General features: G+C 36.4%; 1 protein-coding gene across 1 annotated transcript; it reads left to right on the top strand.

Annotated features, from left to right (window-relative positions):
• The first annotated feature begins 4,323 nt into the window (after positions 1 to 4,323).
• On the top strand, positions 4,324 to 16,671 carry LOC127984255 (tumor necrosis factor alpha-induced protein 2). The gene is made up of 14 exons (XM_052586814.1): positions 4,324 to 4,469; positions 7,505 to 7,681; positions 7,774 to 7,932; positions 8,299 to 8,929; positions 9,011 to 9,125; positions 9,356 to 9,478; positions 9,566 to 9,660; positions 9,742 to 9,834; positions 10,120 to 10,246; positions 10,805 to 10,930; positions 11,314 to 11,469; positions 12,821 to 12,942; positions 13,154 to 13,309; positions 13,433 to 16,671. The coding sequence occupies exons 1-14, from the start codon at positions 4,442 to 4,444 to the stop codon at positions 13,485 to 13,487; spliced, it is 2,163 nt and encodes a 720-aa protein (XP_052442774.1). The 5' UTR covers positions 4,324 to 4,441; the 3' UTR covers positions 13,488 to 16,671.
• The last annotated feature ends 769 nt before the right edge of the window (positions 16,672 to 17,440 follow it).

Below are 17,440 nucleotides of genomic sequence, written 5' to 3'. Positions count from 1 at the left end.
CAGTTTACGGATAAGACAGTCAAATTGCTTAGTCATGTTGTCAATATAACAGTTTACTCTGGAGGGATGTTCTGATGGAAACTACTGTATTGAACAGTATGCCATATGCTTACATGCAATATATCCATTTCAAAAGTATACATTTACACATTACTGTATGTGGGATATTGATTGAAAGAGACTGGATTGAATTCCCAGTTACACTTTCACTTTTGTAATCCATGGTGTTTTGCTATTTGTACGAGTTGTTTTGAGAAATGAACTTACTGTTTTGCAAATCTCAAGGATGATTCGCGGAATGTACTAAAGCAACTGAGAAAAACTGTAATTCAGCAACAACTCTTATTTTCTTTATTACTGTAAGTAAGCTTGTACACTACTATTCAAAAGTTTGAGGTTGGTAAGATCTTTACATTACAATTATTATCATTGTTGAAAACAATCACTTTTAATATTTTTGTGGGAACCTTAATTGATGTTCTTTTTTCTGGATTCTTTAAATAAGGAATAGAAACAACAACGTTCAAAAATTCAAAATAATTTTATAAAATTATTAATGTCTTTGCAGTCACCTTTGATTCTTCCTGGGTAATATATATATATATATATATATATATATATATATATATATATATATATATATATATATATATATATATATAACCCAATCACTGGGTTTGTACATATAACCCAGCATTTTTTAGAGTGGCTTGTTGTTGTTTTTACCCAAATGCTGCGGGCAGCCTATTTGGTAATTTTATTGGGTTACACACACACACACACACACACAACTGATGGTGACAAGAGCTTTGTTTCACATCTCAAGGAGGGCTGTAAAGCTGTAAATCTGTCATCATATACGATATACTAATAGAATGGATAGTTATCAGATGAGGAGCCTGAGATCAAAATTATGAAGTTATTGTTTAAGGCAGGAAACTTTATGTACAGTTCAATTTTGAGATTTAGGTCTATTTTGCTTCCAAGTCTTCTTTTGCTCTAATGGAAAGGAAATTTCCAAATACACATTAAGGTGTTTGTTTTAAGCCTACTACCCTCTACTACCCTCTGTCTGTTAGCTTCTGTAGATAAAAACTAAAACGTAAAACTAGTTATCTGCATATTTAAACATTTCAATTTAAAATTTCAAGGGAAAATACTCTTGATGTAAGCCATATTTTGTTTATCCTGCAATACTTTGTGTAAAATGTATGCAAAATTGCAAATTAGCGCATTTTAATTAATGAATGCCTGATTTGCATATCAATGTAATTATACTGATGACGTCATTAATTTAATTGTTTTCAGTTTATTGCCCATGTTTATTGCCTTAGCTTAATTTGAGCTAATTTATTATATGGTAGTTTATGAGTCATGGATGTTGGCAAGAAGAATTAACTATGTTTTTTGTCTTTTGGTTAGTCTATTGTCCATCACCACTCACCTCCACACCAAGACAAACACAACTGGAAATGGAGCGAGGGCTTCACTTGCCTGTCCGTGATGTGCCGATCAATGTGTGCTACACAAGCTCCAATTGAACTTGTATTCTGCATTTCCTCTATGGTCACTAAAAGAAAAGATGACAAAGATTATTTTTTTGTCATTCATCTTGAGCTAAATTCCCTTGACGTCATGCATGAAGAGTAACACTGTATAGTTTCCCACTAAACATGCATGCTTTATATTTACATTTTGACTGTACAAAATGGGTCAGAAATCTTTCTTTCATCATTATTGTCTCTTATAATATAGTTGTCATGTTGTGAAGTGGAGGAGTCGGAAACTATTGTAAAAAGAAATACTGTGACATTATTGCTATGCAAACAGCAGGGTACCCTCAACTTCACTCCTTTAAAAACTGATAGGCTTATGTTTTTATCTGTTCAACGTAAATAAATAACAACACGTTAATTCCACTAGATGTCACTGTCCATCTGATGCAATATTTAATAGAGCGCATTCATTAACAACTGGCCATCACATTTATTTACTTTTCTGAATACAGTCCAGAGCTGCAAAGAAATAACTCTACCTGACATATTCAGGATAAATGACAATTCAGATGGACAAATAATTCAATGCCAAATGTAAAGTCTGAATGTTTAAGTACAAAAATAGTTTTTAGCAGCATTAGCTCTTTATATTCTTTTGAGCCTTATGTGACGCATATGTTACCCTTTTGGATGTATACATTAATTTCATAATCAGTATCCCCCATTGTAGTTACTATAGAATGTAAAGTGTTATCCATATTTGAATCCACTTAGAGAAAATCTGGAGGCAGCAGTGAGAGGATTTCTGGAGAAACAATGAGGATTCCTAGAAACTGCGATGCTGGAGGATTGGGCAATGACACAGAAATGGGGGAAATCAGAACACACTTGATTTCATTGTTCAGTCTGAAGCTGGAGGATCAGCTGATCTGTTCCAGTGAGCTAAAGAGAAAGCATGTGGTTTATAAGAAAACACAGTGGCCGAAGATAGCTCCATAAGTCAAGGCAATTATTCAAATGTTCTGACGTAAAGCACTTTTGCTTCACTATGCGGCATATGGTAGGCTAATTAGTACCTTGCAATTTTTTTTATTAAATTCACATTAAATACAAAGTCAGTCGTATTAAAAATATCTTATGGTACAAGACCCATAGTTGGTTCTCAAGTAAAAATACAGAGTTTCTATGCAAAGTTTACAAAGATTACACTATTAAGCTACTTTGCCTATGGCCCAATATAGATCAACTAACATAATCTATAAAGGTGCCAAATGCATTAACTTACACATACTGGAGAATCGAGATATTTCATGATATAGCCTAGTTTGGGAATATTTTGAATAAAAAATAAATAAATAAAAATAAAACATAAGCCTATATCAGTTATACAGTGTGTCACATGACAAGTATGAGAATCCTCTAAAAATGTATATGTTTGCATATGTCCACGTTTAAAATAAAACGTAAATAAATAACAACACGTTAATTCCACTAGATGTCACTGTCCAGCTGATGCAATATTTAATAGAGTGCATTTATTAACAACTGGCTATCACATTTATTTACTTTTCTGAATACAGTCCAGAACTGCCAAGAAATAACTGTACATGACATGTTCAGGATAAATGGCAATTCAGATGGACAAATAATGCAATGCCAAATGTACAAGTCTGAATGTTTATTTTTTTTAATTAAAAAAATAGTTTTTAGCAGCATTAGCTCTTTATATTATACACCTTCTTGGATTTATACATTAATTTCATAATCATAATCCCCCATTATAAGCTACTGCAGAATGTAAAGTGTTACCCACATTTGAATGTAGATCCACTTGGAAAACAGTGAGGCAGCAGTGAGAGAGGATTTTTGGAGAAACCATGAGGTTTCCGGGAAACTGTGATGCTACAGGCATACCAATGAGACATAAATGGGGAAACCAGGACACACTTCATTTGATTGATGTGGCACTTATGCTTCACTATGCAGCAGGGCTTCCTTCACAATAACAATCTGTCACTGTAAGCCATAAATACAAACGCGTAAACTTTTAAAAAGAACTCCTACTGTAGGAGTTAGATCTATTTGGCTTGTAAATGTCATTTTAAACCAAAGAAAATAAGGGCTGAGAATCTAGCCTTTGCTGACAATGTCCTTTCCCTATACAGTAACTAAATATAATGAGTTGCAATTTATCAAAGATAACCTTATTGCAACTAGAGATTGCATTGTATCCATATAACCAAAACTAAAATACGAGTAAACTTACTATATCGATTCAGTCACACAGCTAAAATTACACATGCAATAAAATGTGATCTCATTCAATTCTCCTTCTCTGACTATTGAAAGTTTGCTATTATGTTTTCGATTGTTGGGGATGTCAACAAAATGATGTTTACATTAGATTGCAACACAACTCACAGTAACCTACATTTGTGGTATAATTGTAATGCTTCTTACAATGCAGCAACCCACAGACTCCAAAGTCTGAACAAAATCCACTGCACACACACACACACACACACACTAAACGCCTGAGTTAAAAACAACCTAGTTTCCGTAAATTAGCCAACCCAGTGCTGATTCAAAAGGGGACATTTTGTATCAATCCCTATGCTTGATGCCTAAACAAGAATATCTAAATGGCATCATTAGACTCATACTGGACCTCTGATCTCCACAAATCAGACATGGGTCATGTCAGACGAATTATCATTATTATCAACATTCATTATAGGTTAGCTCTAGCAATCAAGATATAAACATTAAAGCTGTTTGTTTGCAACAGAAACATTAGGAGTAGATTCTTTCCACTAGATCACGTGATGCAGCATGATGTCTGGACTACATCATCATCCTGCTATAAAAGCAGCTGTGAGGGACTATAGTCTCTCGCACAACTGAATGAGAGGACTTGGGACACACTTGGGCATTTTAAATTCTGGATGATGTCCTTTAGCAAAGGGAGAAAAGGTAAGACAATCTATATTTACCATTTACCATTTACCAATCTATAGCAGGACATACATTGTCTTGTTCTGCAAATGTTTACTACACTCTAATAGCCTGGCTGTTTAAAGTCTGAGATGAAAAGCTTTTGATTTTAAATGTAAACAACATATTTTGTGTTCTTAAGATGTTTTTGTCTATCCTATTAAAGTTAGTTAAACTAAACCCAACTTAATGTATCTGCAAATAATTCACGTATTCTATACATAGACGTCAGCACTAAGTCTGAAAATATGGACAACAGACAGTTAACCCTCTATGCCATTTTGCCCACATATTAACTCTGCCATTAACGACCGAAATGTGGCACGCGACCAAACATAAACTACGAAGGCTTAAATTCCGTATAGAGAATTAATTTTTAGTGTTCTGTATTCTTTCACATATTTAAATAGCAGCATGCAGCTTTGCCTCAAAAGCGCCATCTCATCGTCATTACCATACCAACCAGAAAGAGAATAACGGTTTAACATTCAGACCGGTTACTGCAACAAAAAAGCTAATGGTCCTGTAACTGCACTGCAGTTAAAATATGTTGTACAGTCCAATGCGACTGTGGGCTATTTAAGGTAAACATGTAATGGTATCTGACAGTGAACGGGGGTGTCGCGAGCTGTTACACGATAATCAATCCCACCCGAGCGGTCTGTACAAGCTGCAAAAGATAAACAAGGAGACAAAGGAGAAGATAGGAGCTGTCATTGGGACCATAGTCTCGGGTAGAAAACCAGGGGATACAAATAAAACGACGTATGTAGCATTCGGTTAAAGGGCAAGGAACATTATGTCCATTCTGTAGAGCAAAATCAACTAATGTGTGTGTGTGTGTGTGTGTGTGAGTACGTGCTTGAATTGAATAGCCTAAGGTGAAAAAACTGTAGGGCTAAGGTTATAGAAACAAGTTACAACGTAAACATGATTCACTGGGACACTTCATGTGTCCTATTTTAAAAGTATTTAAGCCTAATAATAATTACCCTACATTTTAAACTGTAATTCGATTACTGTACTAAGTACTTTCACTAAAAAGTACTGCATATTATTATCTAGCCTAATTATTTTTAACATCCTGTATAAACCTCGAACAGTTAAAGAGTAGGCTACAAAGACAGACATGAACTGCTCTTGGCCGGGTTTGGTTTCCTGATCATGATTGATCTTAGTCTTAAGAGCTTTTTTTTTAGTCATTGCACTTAAAGCTATCTCACGTAGCTGTGCTTTAAAAGGATACTCCACCCTAAAATGAAAATGTTGTCATTAATCACCTACCCTCATGTCATTCCAAACCCGAAAAAGCTCTGTTTGTCTTCTGAACACAATTAAAGATATTCTGGATGAAAACCTGGAGACTTGAGACTGTCCCATAGACTGCAAAGTAAGTTAAATAAATCAAGGTCCATAAAAGGTATGAAAAGTCACAAGGATGCGCTGTTTTATTTTAAATCAAAGCTAAATACACATAGAAACAGCACATCCAATTGTGTGTATCTTAAATTGTGTTCAGAAGACGAACAGAGCTTTTATGGAATGATTAATGACAAAATTTTTATTTTGGGTAGAAGTATCCCTTTAAGTGCTACTTAGGAGTCGCTATCCGTTTGTCAAGTTCTGAAATGTTACCTATAGAATGGCTTGTAATTGCAGTAATGATTGTTTATTGATATGTTAACCTAATGCTTGTTTCCAGACAGCTTTGATATAATAACTATAATACAACACAATATTATATTATATTATTTTATTTTATATAATATTATACTTTACAAAATAATATATAATATACTTTACAGTATATATATATATATATATATATATATATATATATGGAGAGAGAGCGAGAGAGAGAGAGAGAGAGAGACGTTTTTCCGTGTCTAATAGTCCATAGCTGGTTTTCGTGCACATCACCAAGTCATTGACAGATTTTTTCCCCCAATCTTTGAAGCATATTTCCTACATTGCTTCTTTTATTCATTTTTTTTGTCAGTTATTTAATTTAGATGTATATTTATATTTTTCTGCCCTTTTTAATTATTTCATTTATAAATGAATAAAGAATAAATAAGGAAAACTAGTAATAAAGTGTACAATAAAGCACAATCAAATCCTTATAATCACATTGTACTTGAATAAAATGAAAGGTACAATCTTCCGATTGTCCTGCAGGTGACCGCATCTTCTTACAATGCACTTAGGGCTTTACAATTACTCCAGAGCACTCATAGATCTACGATGATTTTCAAGTGCTTCTTAACTAACGAAGCTTTAGGGAAATGCAGCCCAGTTAATTCTTCTAAATAAATAATATAACATTGTAAAATCCTTCTTGAACTGAGCAAAGTATAGGAGGTAGAATGTTACATTAAAATATACTTTCTGGCCAAAAGAAGTTTTTTAAATAAATAAAAAAGAGTTTAGGATTTGTTATAGCAGATAATGATATAACTAAATTCTAGGATGACAAAGTCAAGAATCGTTGGGTTTAAATTGTGAAAGAGCGATTCACGAGCATGAGGAATCATTTTCACACATGCATTTGGTTGCAATAAAATCTTGATCTCAATCCTAATAAAAGTGTTTTTCAATGTACTGGAGTCGATTTTATTAGTTCAAGATCTTGTCCAAAAATCTGTGCAACTCTTGATGGAAATAAAAGTTAAACAAAAAAGTGACGTTGCATAACGTTGTTGAAACAATTATAAAACAAATTCACAATAGTGTCGAAGCTAAAGGCAGCCCAAAAAAAAAAAAAAACTCCAGGCAGCACAATTACTTAGTAATGCATTACACCCCACACTGGTCCTCATAAACCTGATGGCTTAAAAAACTTACTCCCTCCAGTAGATTTGGGTGATGTCAGTCACAGCTGATTGTTTACATATTGTTAAAACAAATTCTTACTCCTAATCCCCCCCCCATCCCAATATTCAGATATGAGGATTTGTTTATTTTATAAGATGAGAATTTTAATTGATATGTTTCGAATTACTTTCTGCTTTCAGAAGACATTTGCCGAATCATTCACACTGAAGGCACAGCTGATGAAGAGCCCAATGAACAGTGTCAGAAACAGAAGCACAAAATGAAGATGCCAAAAACTATGGAAAAAATGAAAAGCCTTAGAAAACACAGAAAGAATTCAAAATCTGAAGCTGCTCTCACCCCCGAAACACTCTTAGGTAAAATAGCACAATGGGTTGTACATTTTAATGCTTGTAAATGAAAGAAAACAAGTTTCTTATAATCTTCTAATTTCTGATTTATACTTTAGAAGTGGACCTTGATGCCATTGAAAGCATAGCAGATTCCCCCGGTGATCCTCAAGCGGAAGGTCAGAAACAAAAAAACAGAAGCAGAATATCAGAAAAGATAAAAATTCCTGACTTCAAGAAAAGGCAGAAGAGTTTAAAATCCCCTCGAACTCCAACAGGTATAGTAGAATCAGAAAAGAAATGCACTGTAAGCATAATACAAAGTGTAAATAGTATCCAGATATTATTGTAATCATTTGTTTTACCATTAGAACAATGACAATATGAATGCAATTCATACATTTAGTCTTTATTTCAGGCTTGCTATTCAAAGATTACATGAAAATGTACACAGTGATACAAATGTTTAATGCAGCTGCTATATATATATATTTTATTATGGGTCTCTCGCAATATGATCACTATATTAGACGATCATTGGAATCAAAAGTTAAAACTCCTTCTATACCATACACATGAGAATTAGCACAATCTAAAGGGTTCATTTTCAGAAGTTAATGTAATTGTCCTCTCATATAATGCAGTGGAGTTAGATTTCAGTGGGAACCTTGAGCAGAACCGTTTGGCTGAAGCACAGCAGCAGCTGTTGGAAGCGGAGGAATGTCTCTTCAGTTCAAATGATTTGACCAAGGCAAAAGATGAGGGAGACAAGCTGAATATGGACTATGAGATCTTTATTTTGCGACTGAGATTGGTCATCCAGGACTCTTTCAGTGAGGACAACCAGGAGACACTCAAGAGTGCTTTGACTTCAATACTTCAAGAGGAGGCACAAGACAGACGCTGGGCAGAAGTGGCCGTGGATCAGCGACCAGAATGGAGGCCCACAAGATGCAGACAGTTGCATGACACATTACTCCAGATTATTGTGGAGCAACGAATGAAGAATGCAGATGAAGAGGAGAATAAAGCAGACAACCTGTCTACTTCCTTGAAGAGAGAGGTGTTCCGACTGGGCAAACAAGTGAAGAAAGACCTGCTCAGAGTGGTCCGAAATCTGAAAGAGTGTTACCCACCAGACTTTGACATCTGCCAAATGTATGCTCGGCTCTACCATCAAGCCTTTTCCACCAGACTCCAAGAGCTTTCCAGATCCAATATCAGTTTAGAAGAATGCCTCTATATATTGAATTGGATTGTGGAGTACTACCCAAAGTAAGGGCTTGTAAACAACACTTACATTTACTTACATTTTCAGTTTCAGAAATGTTAATGTTCTTTGATGATTTTTCTTAGAGATGTACTGAAGCACAAAGAATTAGAGGGGCACATCAACAGTTCATCACTTGGACCTCTGTTACCTGAAGAGGATCTTCAGAGATTAGGGAAGCAGTGCCTCTCTCACAAAGAGGTGATTCAGAACATGACGTTATATCATCTGTAGCATGTTAGGATTCAAACGAGTCCCATTTGCTGAATTTGATTTTATTCTGCAAATAAAAAAAAATTTTTTGCTTTCAACTGGACATGCTACTCATATCTGGTGTAGATAGTGTTAGTTAATGTTCCTCTCTCTCTCTCATATCAGTTATTCCTACATGTTATAGTTTATTATTCCTGTTGCTTATTTTCTCTCATCAGAATGAGATCAGAAAGTGGTTATTCAATGCTTTAGAGAAAGAAGTAAAAAAATGGAGTGATGACATCGAACCAGAGCTGATGGATGGATATTACTTCAGTAACTTTGCAGTAGATGTTTTACCAGTAGGTTATGCGCTCTACTGACACTAAAATCATCTTACTTTAATTATACATGTTGGGATACTTAAACTGAGTCAACAATTTTTATAGCTTTTAGATGGGGCTGTAAAAGATGTCAACAGACTTTTGAACAGCGAAGATAAAGCCTGGAGTCTTCTGAACCAGCTGGACAGCTTTCTTCTGTGGTAAATAACTAGTTCATTGTCACGTTCTCACTTACGTAAAATCATAAGATTGACATGCTTTCTCCTTTTTTTCAACTGCAGCTATAAGACAGATATGGAGAAACTTATCAAAAGAAAACCAGAAAACATTAAAAAAACTCTCAGTGCTAATCTGGATAATATTTACCAGTTTAGGTGAGTTTGAATGATTGACTGAGAAATCTGTTTTCTACCTTGTTGCAGCAGTTCCAATACGTTTTTTAATTGTTTAAATATGCTGTTACAATACAATGTAATTATTTAAAGAATGATTATATAATACAATAGTGTATTTTGTTGTTCATATTTGAATTGAGTTCATTCAAATATACTTTTACATTATAAAAAATTACAGCTCTCTCTTAACTGTTAACATGTGAACAAGTCTACTGTCGTTATTATAAAAAAATTGTTCTAACCATTCTTACTCTGTATCTTCAGGGATTATGTACAAAAACCAGAGCGTCTTTTCTCAGAGGAAACCAGAACAGCTTGCCTGTCCACATTAGCAGATCTCAAAAACATTTGTCACAAATACTTCCTCAGTCGAATTCACTCAGAACTAAAGGTAAAAAACAAAAAAAATCATGTGTGGTTACAATAATTATTAACCAGGAGATACTGCCCCAATCAACATTTTGCATCTCAGTTTTATGTTAGATGACCAATGAGGAAGTGATTAGTATACAGTACTTTAGCCAGGTATCAGAATGAAGAGGTCAGCATTTGATAGATACTTCATCAATTTAACAAACTTGGGTTTAGCCAAGTAGTTATGGTATCAACATGTTGGACAGCAGATCAATTAATGGTTATGTTGAAATGTTAGCTTGAAAAGGTCTGACATGTTTAGGCTCAACCAGTGGCGGAGAGGTGGTCAATGAGAAATTATACACTTTTCTTTTGTAAACCTTTAACTTAAAATTTCAGATCTCATATTTTTAGAGGTTGGTTGTGGAAAGGGTTAAGAAATGGCTTGGCTTTTGATTTTATTGTAGGATTGTTGTTCCAGGACTAACAAAGAAGTCCTCACTTAGGAAAAACCACATAATGTGCTTTACTTCCAAGATAACTTCTTAAATTATATCTTACCTTTTGGAAATAACAATAATGTTTGTTTACACAGCCGCTGTACCGTAATCTGTGGAATAAAGTCTGGTTTGCCGGACATTGTGAGGCTGTGGAGGAGCTGGTAAAGGCGCTTGAGAATATCATGGACAATTTCCAAGAGCTGAAGCCTGTCTGCAGAGAGGTCAGGACCAATTTTGCAGCAAATATCATTTTCTGACTGAACTGTAACATATTGTAAATCAGTGGTTCTCAACCAAGGTGGCGGGGGCTCACTGGAGGGCCTCAGCAAACTTACAAGGGTGTCTCAATATGATATATTTAAATAAATATATAAATATATAATATATATATATAAATAAGTTTATATATAAATAAAGAAAAACATTCAAATAAGCTGAAAAAATAACTTGCTGTGCCTTCGAATATTGTTCAATTGGGGCCCTTGGAAGAGGTCGAGAACCCTTCTTGTAAACAAATGTATAATCTTACAGTGGTTACAAATGTGGCTTTTTTATTATTTTACCAGTATAGATATATGAAGAGTGTGTGTTTGTATGTTTATAGGAGCTACTGGCTGAGCTGCATGTAGAAGTAATGGTTGAGTATGTGAGGCGGATGATGAAGAGAAATCTGAAACTGAAAGACAAAGAGCAGCAAGAAGCAGCTGCTGAGTTCATCTGCCACGACAGCAATAAAATCTGCTCTTGGTTTGACAAAGTGGTGAGATCACGTCCAGACCCACACATGCATGGAAACATACATTCATATAGATTCTTTGAGAAATTTAGCATTACATATCATATTCATTTATGGGTCCTCTGCAGTGGATGGGTGCCGTCAGAATGAAAGTCCAAAAAAAATCACAATAATTCATAAGTAATCTACACGACTCCAGTGCAATCAATTAAAGCTGCAGTTGGTAACTTTTGTAAAAATATATTTTTTACATATTTGTTAAACCTGTCATTTTGTCCTGACAGTAGAATATGAGACAGATAATCTGTGAATCTTGTAAAAAACAACCAATCAGAGCTGTGGTCCGTAACTTTGTTTGTGTTCAAAATGTAGAAAAATGTATATAATAAGCGAGTACACCATGAATCCATTTTCCAAACCGTGTTTTTAGCTTGTCCTGAATCACTAGGTTACATCTATAATGTGTTAAGTGTTTATATTCGGACTATTTTAGATTGCTTCGGGGGTACCGCGGCGGAGTAACCCAGTACCTTTGTGATTCTTCATAGACATAAACAGAGAGAAGTAGTTCCGGCTATGATGTTCTTCCTCAAGACACAAGCAGTTCTGTTTATTAACCGCTAGAGCGTCAAAAGTTACCTACCGCAGCTTTAATGTCTTGTAAAGCAAAAGGATGCATGTTTGTAATAAACAAATTCATCATTAAGGCATTTTAACTGCAAAACAGGCTCAAATAAGAGTCCTCTATCCATAATATTGCTTTCTCAACTGAATCAGGAGAGAAAAATGCACGGATCAAGCACACTGAAAACAGTCCAAAACAGTTCTAGACAAATATGTCAATGGACTTTGAGAGGATGACAAGGGATGGACCTTTCACTGGAGGAAGCGTTATGAATTATTGGCATATTTTGATCAGAAGAAATTATTTAAAATTACACTGACTGCAGAGGATTCATTGGGGAGCAAAAATTTTCATTACATTTTCGTTTTGGGGTGAACTATTCCCTTGATCATTGTTTTATCTATATTTTATTTCTTTTAACAAAAGTTTTAATGTACATTTGTTTATGTTGCATGTGTTTTTATCATAGCTGGTCACACTGGGAAAATGAATAATTAAAGCGCCAGAGGCTTATAGTGTTGTAGGGTGAATTAAGAGACAGTTCAAATAGTTTGGAAAATTGAAAACATTTGTGTGTTCGATACGCTGACAGTAACATACAGTAGTGTGGTACTAATATTTTAAACACAATATGACAGACAAAATATGTCTCTATTCAATGTATTCTTTACATTGTTCTCTTTGCTTGAATTGTGGGAAAGCAGAGGGAAATTATGTAACGTTAAAACTGAGTACCATTCTCTTCCCTAGGGATCCAGAAAGAAATGGCTCGGTCAAATACTGCCAAGCTTATCTGAGATTCTGAGACTGCAGGATCCTGGGAGTTTGCAAATTGAGATAGTTACTCTGGCAAGAGACTATCCTGACATTAGGTGAGTCTGTTAGATAGCAGCTGGCAAGATGCAGTTATTTTACCTTAGAGAAAGCAACTATAGTTAGATATCTTATTTTCGGTCTCATTCTTTTAACAAATATCTACAGTTTTGCCATCAGCCAAATGAAAGATGAGTTTGATAATCAGTCTTACAGCGTGTGTGCGCGCACCTAGTTTCATCAGTGTTCTTTGTTGTCATTCTTCACTAGTGAGCAGCACGTTCTTGCTCTCCTAAACCTGAAGACCAATCTTTCAAGCTCAGATCTGTCCAAGATCAAAGAGTGTCTGCGTGAAAACAGAGGCACACTGGACACGGAGTCCCCTACTTCCTTCTTTTCTAAAGTACCCGTCAAACGGAAAATAATGTGAATGCCCTGTTACATCTATGGCAAATGTGAAACAACTGTCATTCACGCTGTAATAGATAATCAGTATTGTTGTGTAATATTATTTTTAGTATTAAGGAAACTTATGTTATTCTGTTACAGTTCTCCAAAACTAAAGTCTACTGGACACTTAGTCCTTTACTTCACTCTTCTCTAGAAGTAGGTACTCATCGTATTAAAAGTCATGTGAATTCCGTTACTGTAGAAGAGGCAGTAACAATCATTTCGTAACAATCAGCTAGAGGTTGAGCAAACCCGAACTTACACTCAAAACAAACCAGCAAACACATAAGTAAAATGAACACAATAAATAGGAAGGAAAGCACACAAACACAAGGTTAGAACAATCAAGTAACGAGCACCAAATAAGGACTAAACAAGGGGGCAGGACGAAAGGAGCACATGGCCAACATAAATAAGTCGTGGTCATAAGCCCTATTCGGACGGGACTAGATTTCTAAATTACATTTGAGTTTCGATTCTTACCACCTGACATCTGTGATTTTCATGTACTGCTTTTGTGTGTGTGTGTGTGTGTGTAGTAGGCTAAACCTACAATATGTTTAATTTTCATAAAAGGTACATATGTAATTAAAATATTATGTAACTGAGTGCACAAATGAATGTGAGTAATCTTACCTGATGCTGATATTACAATAGCCGGTATTAACAGTTTACGTGATCTTTCTCTTGATTTTATTATTTTTATTATTATTTATTTGCCGTTAAGCAAATATATCAAACATCCGCGCGGTAAGTACGGTAATTCACGTTGGCCAAAACACACAAGGGAACGCGTTGTGAAATAAAATATCACCGGCAATCACAGACATTCGAATTCGGACAGGATTAGTTTTCTCAGAGGACTTTTGCTGAAAAAAAAAAATCGGAGTTTGCTGAAAAACAGTAGGTAATTTGCTCTGGAATTATCACAGAGGTTGTGTGAAAAAACACAGACGTGGTAGATTCGGATGACATTAAAATCACCAAGTACGTCTGTGAAACACATTTCTCGAAGGACCCCCTGTAAAACTAGTCCTGTCCGAATAGGGCTATACACAGGAAAAACAAAGAAACACTAAACAAAGACAAAACAGACACCGCTGCCAGGGCAGAAACCTGACAGTATCCCCCTCCCAAAAGATGCCTCCTGGCATCCTAACCGGGCAAACAAGTCCAGGGGGTGCAGACAGCAGGACCAAAGCAACCGGGCAGCACGTGGGGGGGTGGAGTAAATCCAGGGGTGTAGCCTGACAGGGTAGACCTGAAGGCAGCAGGCATAGTTTGAGTACTGTAAAAGCCTTGCTGCAGATAACATGGGGCCATATGGATACGGGTGGTGGCATAAGTAGAAATACTGACCGGCTTGACAAGTGATGGCTTGAGAGTGGTAGTGGAAGTGGAGAGTTCTGAAGATGTGGAGATAGGACCATGGTAAGGTACCACCTCCTGAAGTTGGATTGGATCTAGAATGGGTGCTGGGACTGGCTCTGAGGGTCTTGGGTTAAATCTGTAGCAGACTTTGACAGCTTCTGGACTGAAGCAGACTCAGGACCTTGAGTCAACAATCGAGCGGGTTCAGGGGCGGACTCTTGACTTTCAACTGGAGCTGCAGAGCACAAAGCACTTGGTTGACTCAGGACTGGGATGTGACTGGGGCCGATTCAGAGGCTGGAACCAGCACAGAGGTCTCATTGGCAGATGCAGCAGCTCTGGCCACCCTCATTCTTCTCTCTCTTCTCAGTGGGAGTCGTGAGAGAGGGTGGGGTGATCACTGTAGGTGGACTCTGGTGGTGTATTTGCCAATCCTTGCAGCGGTAAAAATAGTTGGAGACGCCTAAGAATTCCAGTATCCTCATTTGCTCCATCTCCCACTGTGGCGGAGGGTCATTCTGGCAGATATTAAAGGCCTCCTTGAGGGCAGCATCATCATATTCCAGCCCCCTGGCCATAGTCCAGAATGATTGGGCAAAGCCCTTCACCTCCCTGCTTTGCTGATGGAGGGATGCCACCACTTGGTGGAGAGCCCTTCTCCCTTGAGATGTAGCAGCAGGAACCACACAGAAGCTCATACTGCTGGGTCCAATAGTGGCAGGTTTGTTTGGTCACGGTTACGGAGGGAGAGGACCCAAATGCAGAATGAGCAAGGGAAGTTTGACAAATTAGATAATGCACAATAGGAGTGGCTTGAACTGTCCAGACCGCAGGGTAGGGCGTGGGGGGGGGGGGGGGTGACCGCCGAGAAGGGCCCTGGGAGACAATCGAGTGCAAGACTGTAGGGGAGGAGGCAGCACTAGAGACCAGACCACAGCACAAGGAACCAAGGGCACTGGGCTAGGGACGTAAAGCTGCACACGTCAGACCCCCAGGCGGGGAGACCCAGTGACCAGGGAGACAAGACAAGAACAGACAGAGAACTCACAGAAAAACAGACAAGACCCAGTCAAAAATGATGGCAAGAGAAGAAATAATAATAACAACAACAACAACAACAACAACAACAACAACAACACAAGAACAAAAAGGCAAACAGGAATACTATGACCTAGAAACTAAATAATTAAAAGGAGAGCTAGAGATAACCAACACTGACAAACCAAATTAAACTAAAAAGTAAAGAAACAAATAAAAGTAAAAAGTCAAACTCAAGAGAGATCCAAACAAACTGAAACTAGACTAGATTAAAACAGTGACAAAATAAACTAATAAATACTAGACCTTAACAGACAAGGAAAAAAAAAAGATTTTGTAACAATCAGCTAGAGAGCTAAGCAAACCCGAACTTACACACAAAACGAACCAGCAAACACATGAGTGAAATGAGCACAATAAACAGGAAGGAAAGCACACAAACACAAGGTGAGAACAATCAAGTAATGAGCACCAAACAATGACTAAATGAGGGGGCGTGGTCATATGAAACAAGGGGGCAGGACGAAAGGAGCACATGGCCAACATAAACAAACACAAAGCCATGTGGTCATACACATACCCTGCATGGTCAGTGTTGGAGTCTATCCCATCGAGGGACACTCAGTATAACCAGTATTATTTTACGTAATATTTTTATTACAAAAAGTCATATGATTGTTACAGTTTTTCTCAACTGATTTATAAATTAAGGCAGAGATCAATGTATTTTGAAAATTATATTTAATCAATTACATTTTTGAAAATGGCAGAACATAAAACAATTTTAGGGCACTGAATTTGTGTAAAACCAGTTGAGAAAACCTGTGAAATCAAATATAAAAAGGTGTATGTATTTATTCTAAAATAAAGAAAGTTTTAGCTTTATTTGAATCCATGTTCAGCTCTGAAAATAAAGACTTTAATGTCAATGTTGGTGTCTTTCATTTACCTATAGTAGCTGAATAAAATGTTTACATTTGTCAAGAAATGATCCATTACTGCAGATATAAACTGAATTGTATTACTTTAACAAAAATATAACTTTTCAAAAGCGTAGCACTGCAACACAAGTCACTGTAGGTTTGATGTTACTGCCATAATCCATCACATAAGTTGTGAAACAAGAATCCCCCCCCCCACCCTTATGTGTCCAGTGTTTCAATATTTGTGTTGCATATTTGTTGATATAACTGTTAAGTGAGGTCAAAGCACAAAAATAACACATGGTGTCTTCTAAACCAGCTGGATGGCTTTCCAACAAGGTAAATAACAGAAGCTTATTTAATGATTATACTGTCCTAAACCTTTCCCACCTCATTTTGTTTGAAATAGGATCAAATTAGGAAGTTTATATGATAATTACAAGGTCAGAAATTTAACTTTGATTCATCCAAGTATTTACTGAATCAACATTTACCATTCAAGAGCAGTCAGAACTGATTTGCAGCAATGTTTATGTGATATGATATTCATAGATGTGTAGTCTTATGGTGTTTTTATTGTTTTAAGATACAATTATAGATATTTGAAGAGTGTGTGTATGTTTGAGCTACTGTCTGAGCTGCATGTAGAAGTAATGGTTGAGTATGTGAGGCGAATGGTGAAGAGAAATCTGAAACTGAGAGACAAAGAGCAGCAGGAAGCAGCTGCTGAGATCATCTGCCACGACAGCAATAAAATCTGCTCTGTGTTTGCCAA

This window comes from Carassius gibelio, chromosome B20 (assembly GCF_023724105.1).
Source record: "Carassius gibelio isolate Cgi1373 ecotype wild population from Czech Republic chromosome B20, carGib1.2-hapl.c, whole genome shotgun sequence".
Taxonomy (NCBI): domain Eukaryota; kingdom Metazoa; phylum Chordata; class Actinopteri; order Cypriniformes; family Cyprinidae; genus Carassius; species Carassius gibelio.
Note: the sequence above shows the minus strand (reverse complement) of the source record. Positions and strands in the feature narration are given on the sequence as shown.

Excerpts from the sequence above, each read along its gene's own strand:
- LOC127984255 (XM_052586814.1), top strand. The coding sequence starts at position 4,442 with ATGATGTCCTTTAGCAAAGGGAGAAAAG. Across the intron at positions 4,470-7,504 it reads CTTTAGCAAAGGGAGAAAAG|AAGACATTTGCCGAATCATT; the intron begins GTAAGACAATCT and ends TTCTGCTTTCAG. Across the intron at positions 12,943-13,153 it reads AGAGACTATCCTGACATTAG|TGAGCAGCACGTTCTTGCTC; the intron begins GTGAGTCTGTTA and ends ATTCTTCACTAG.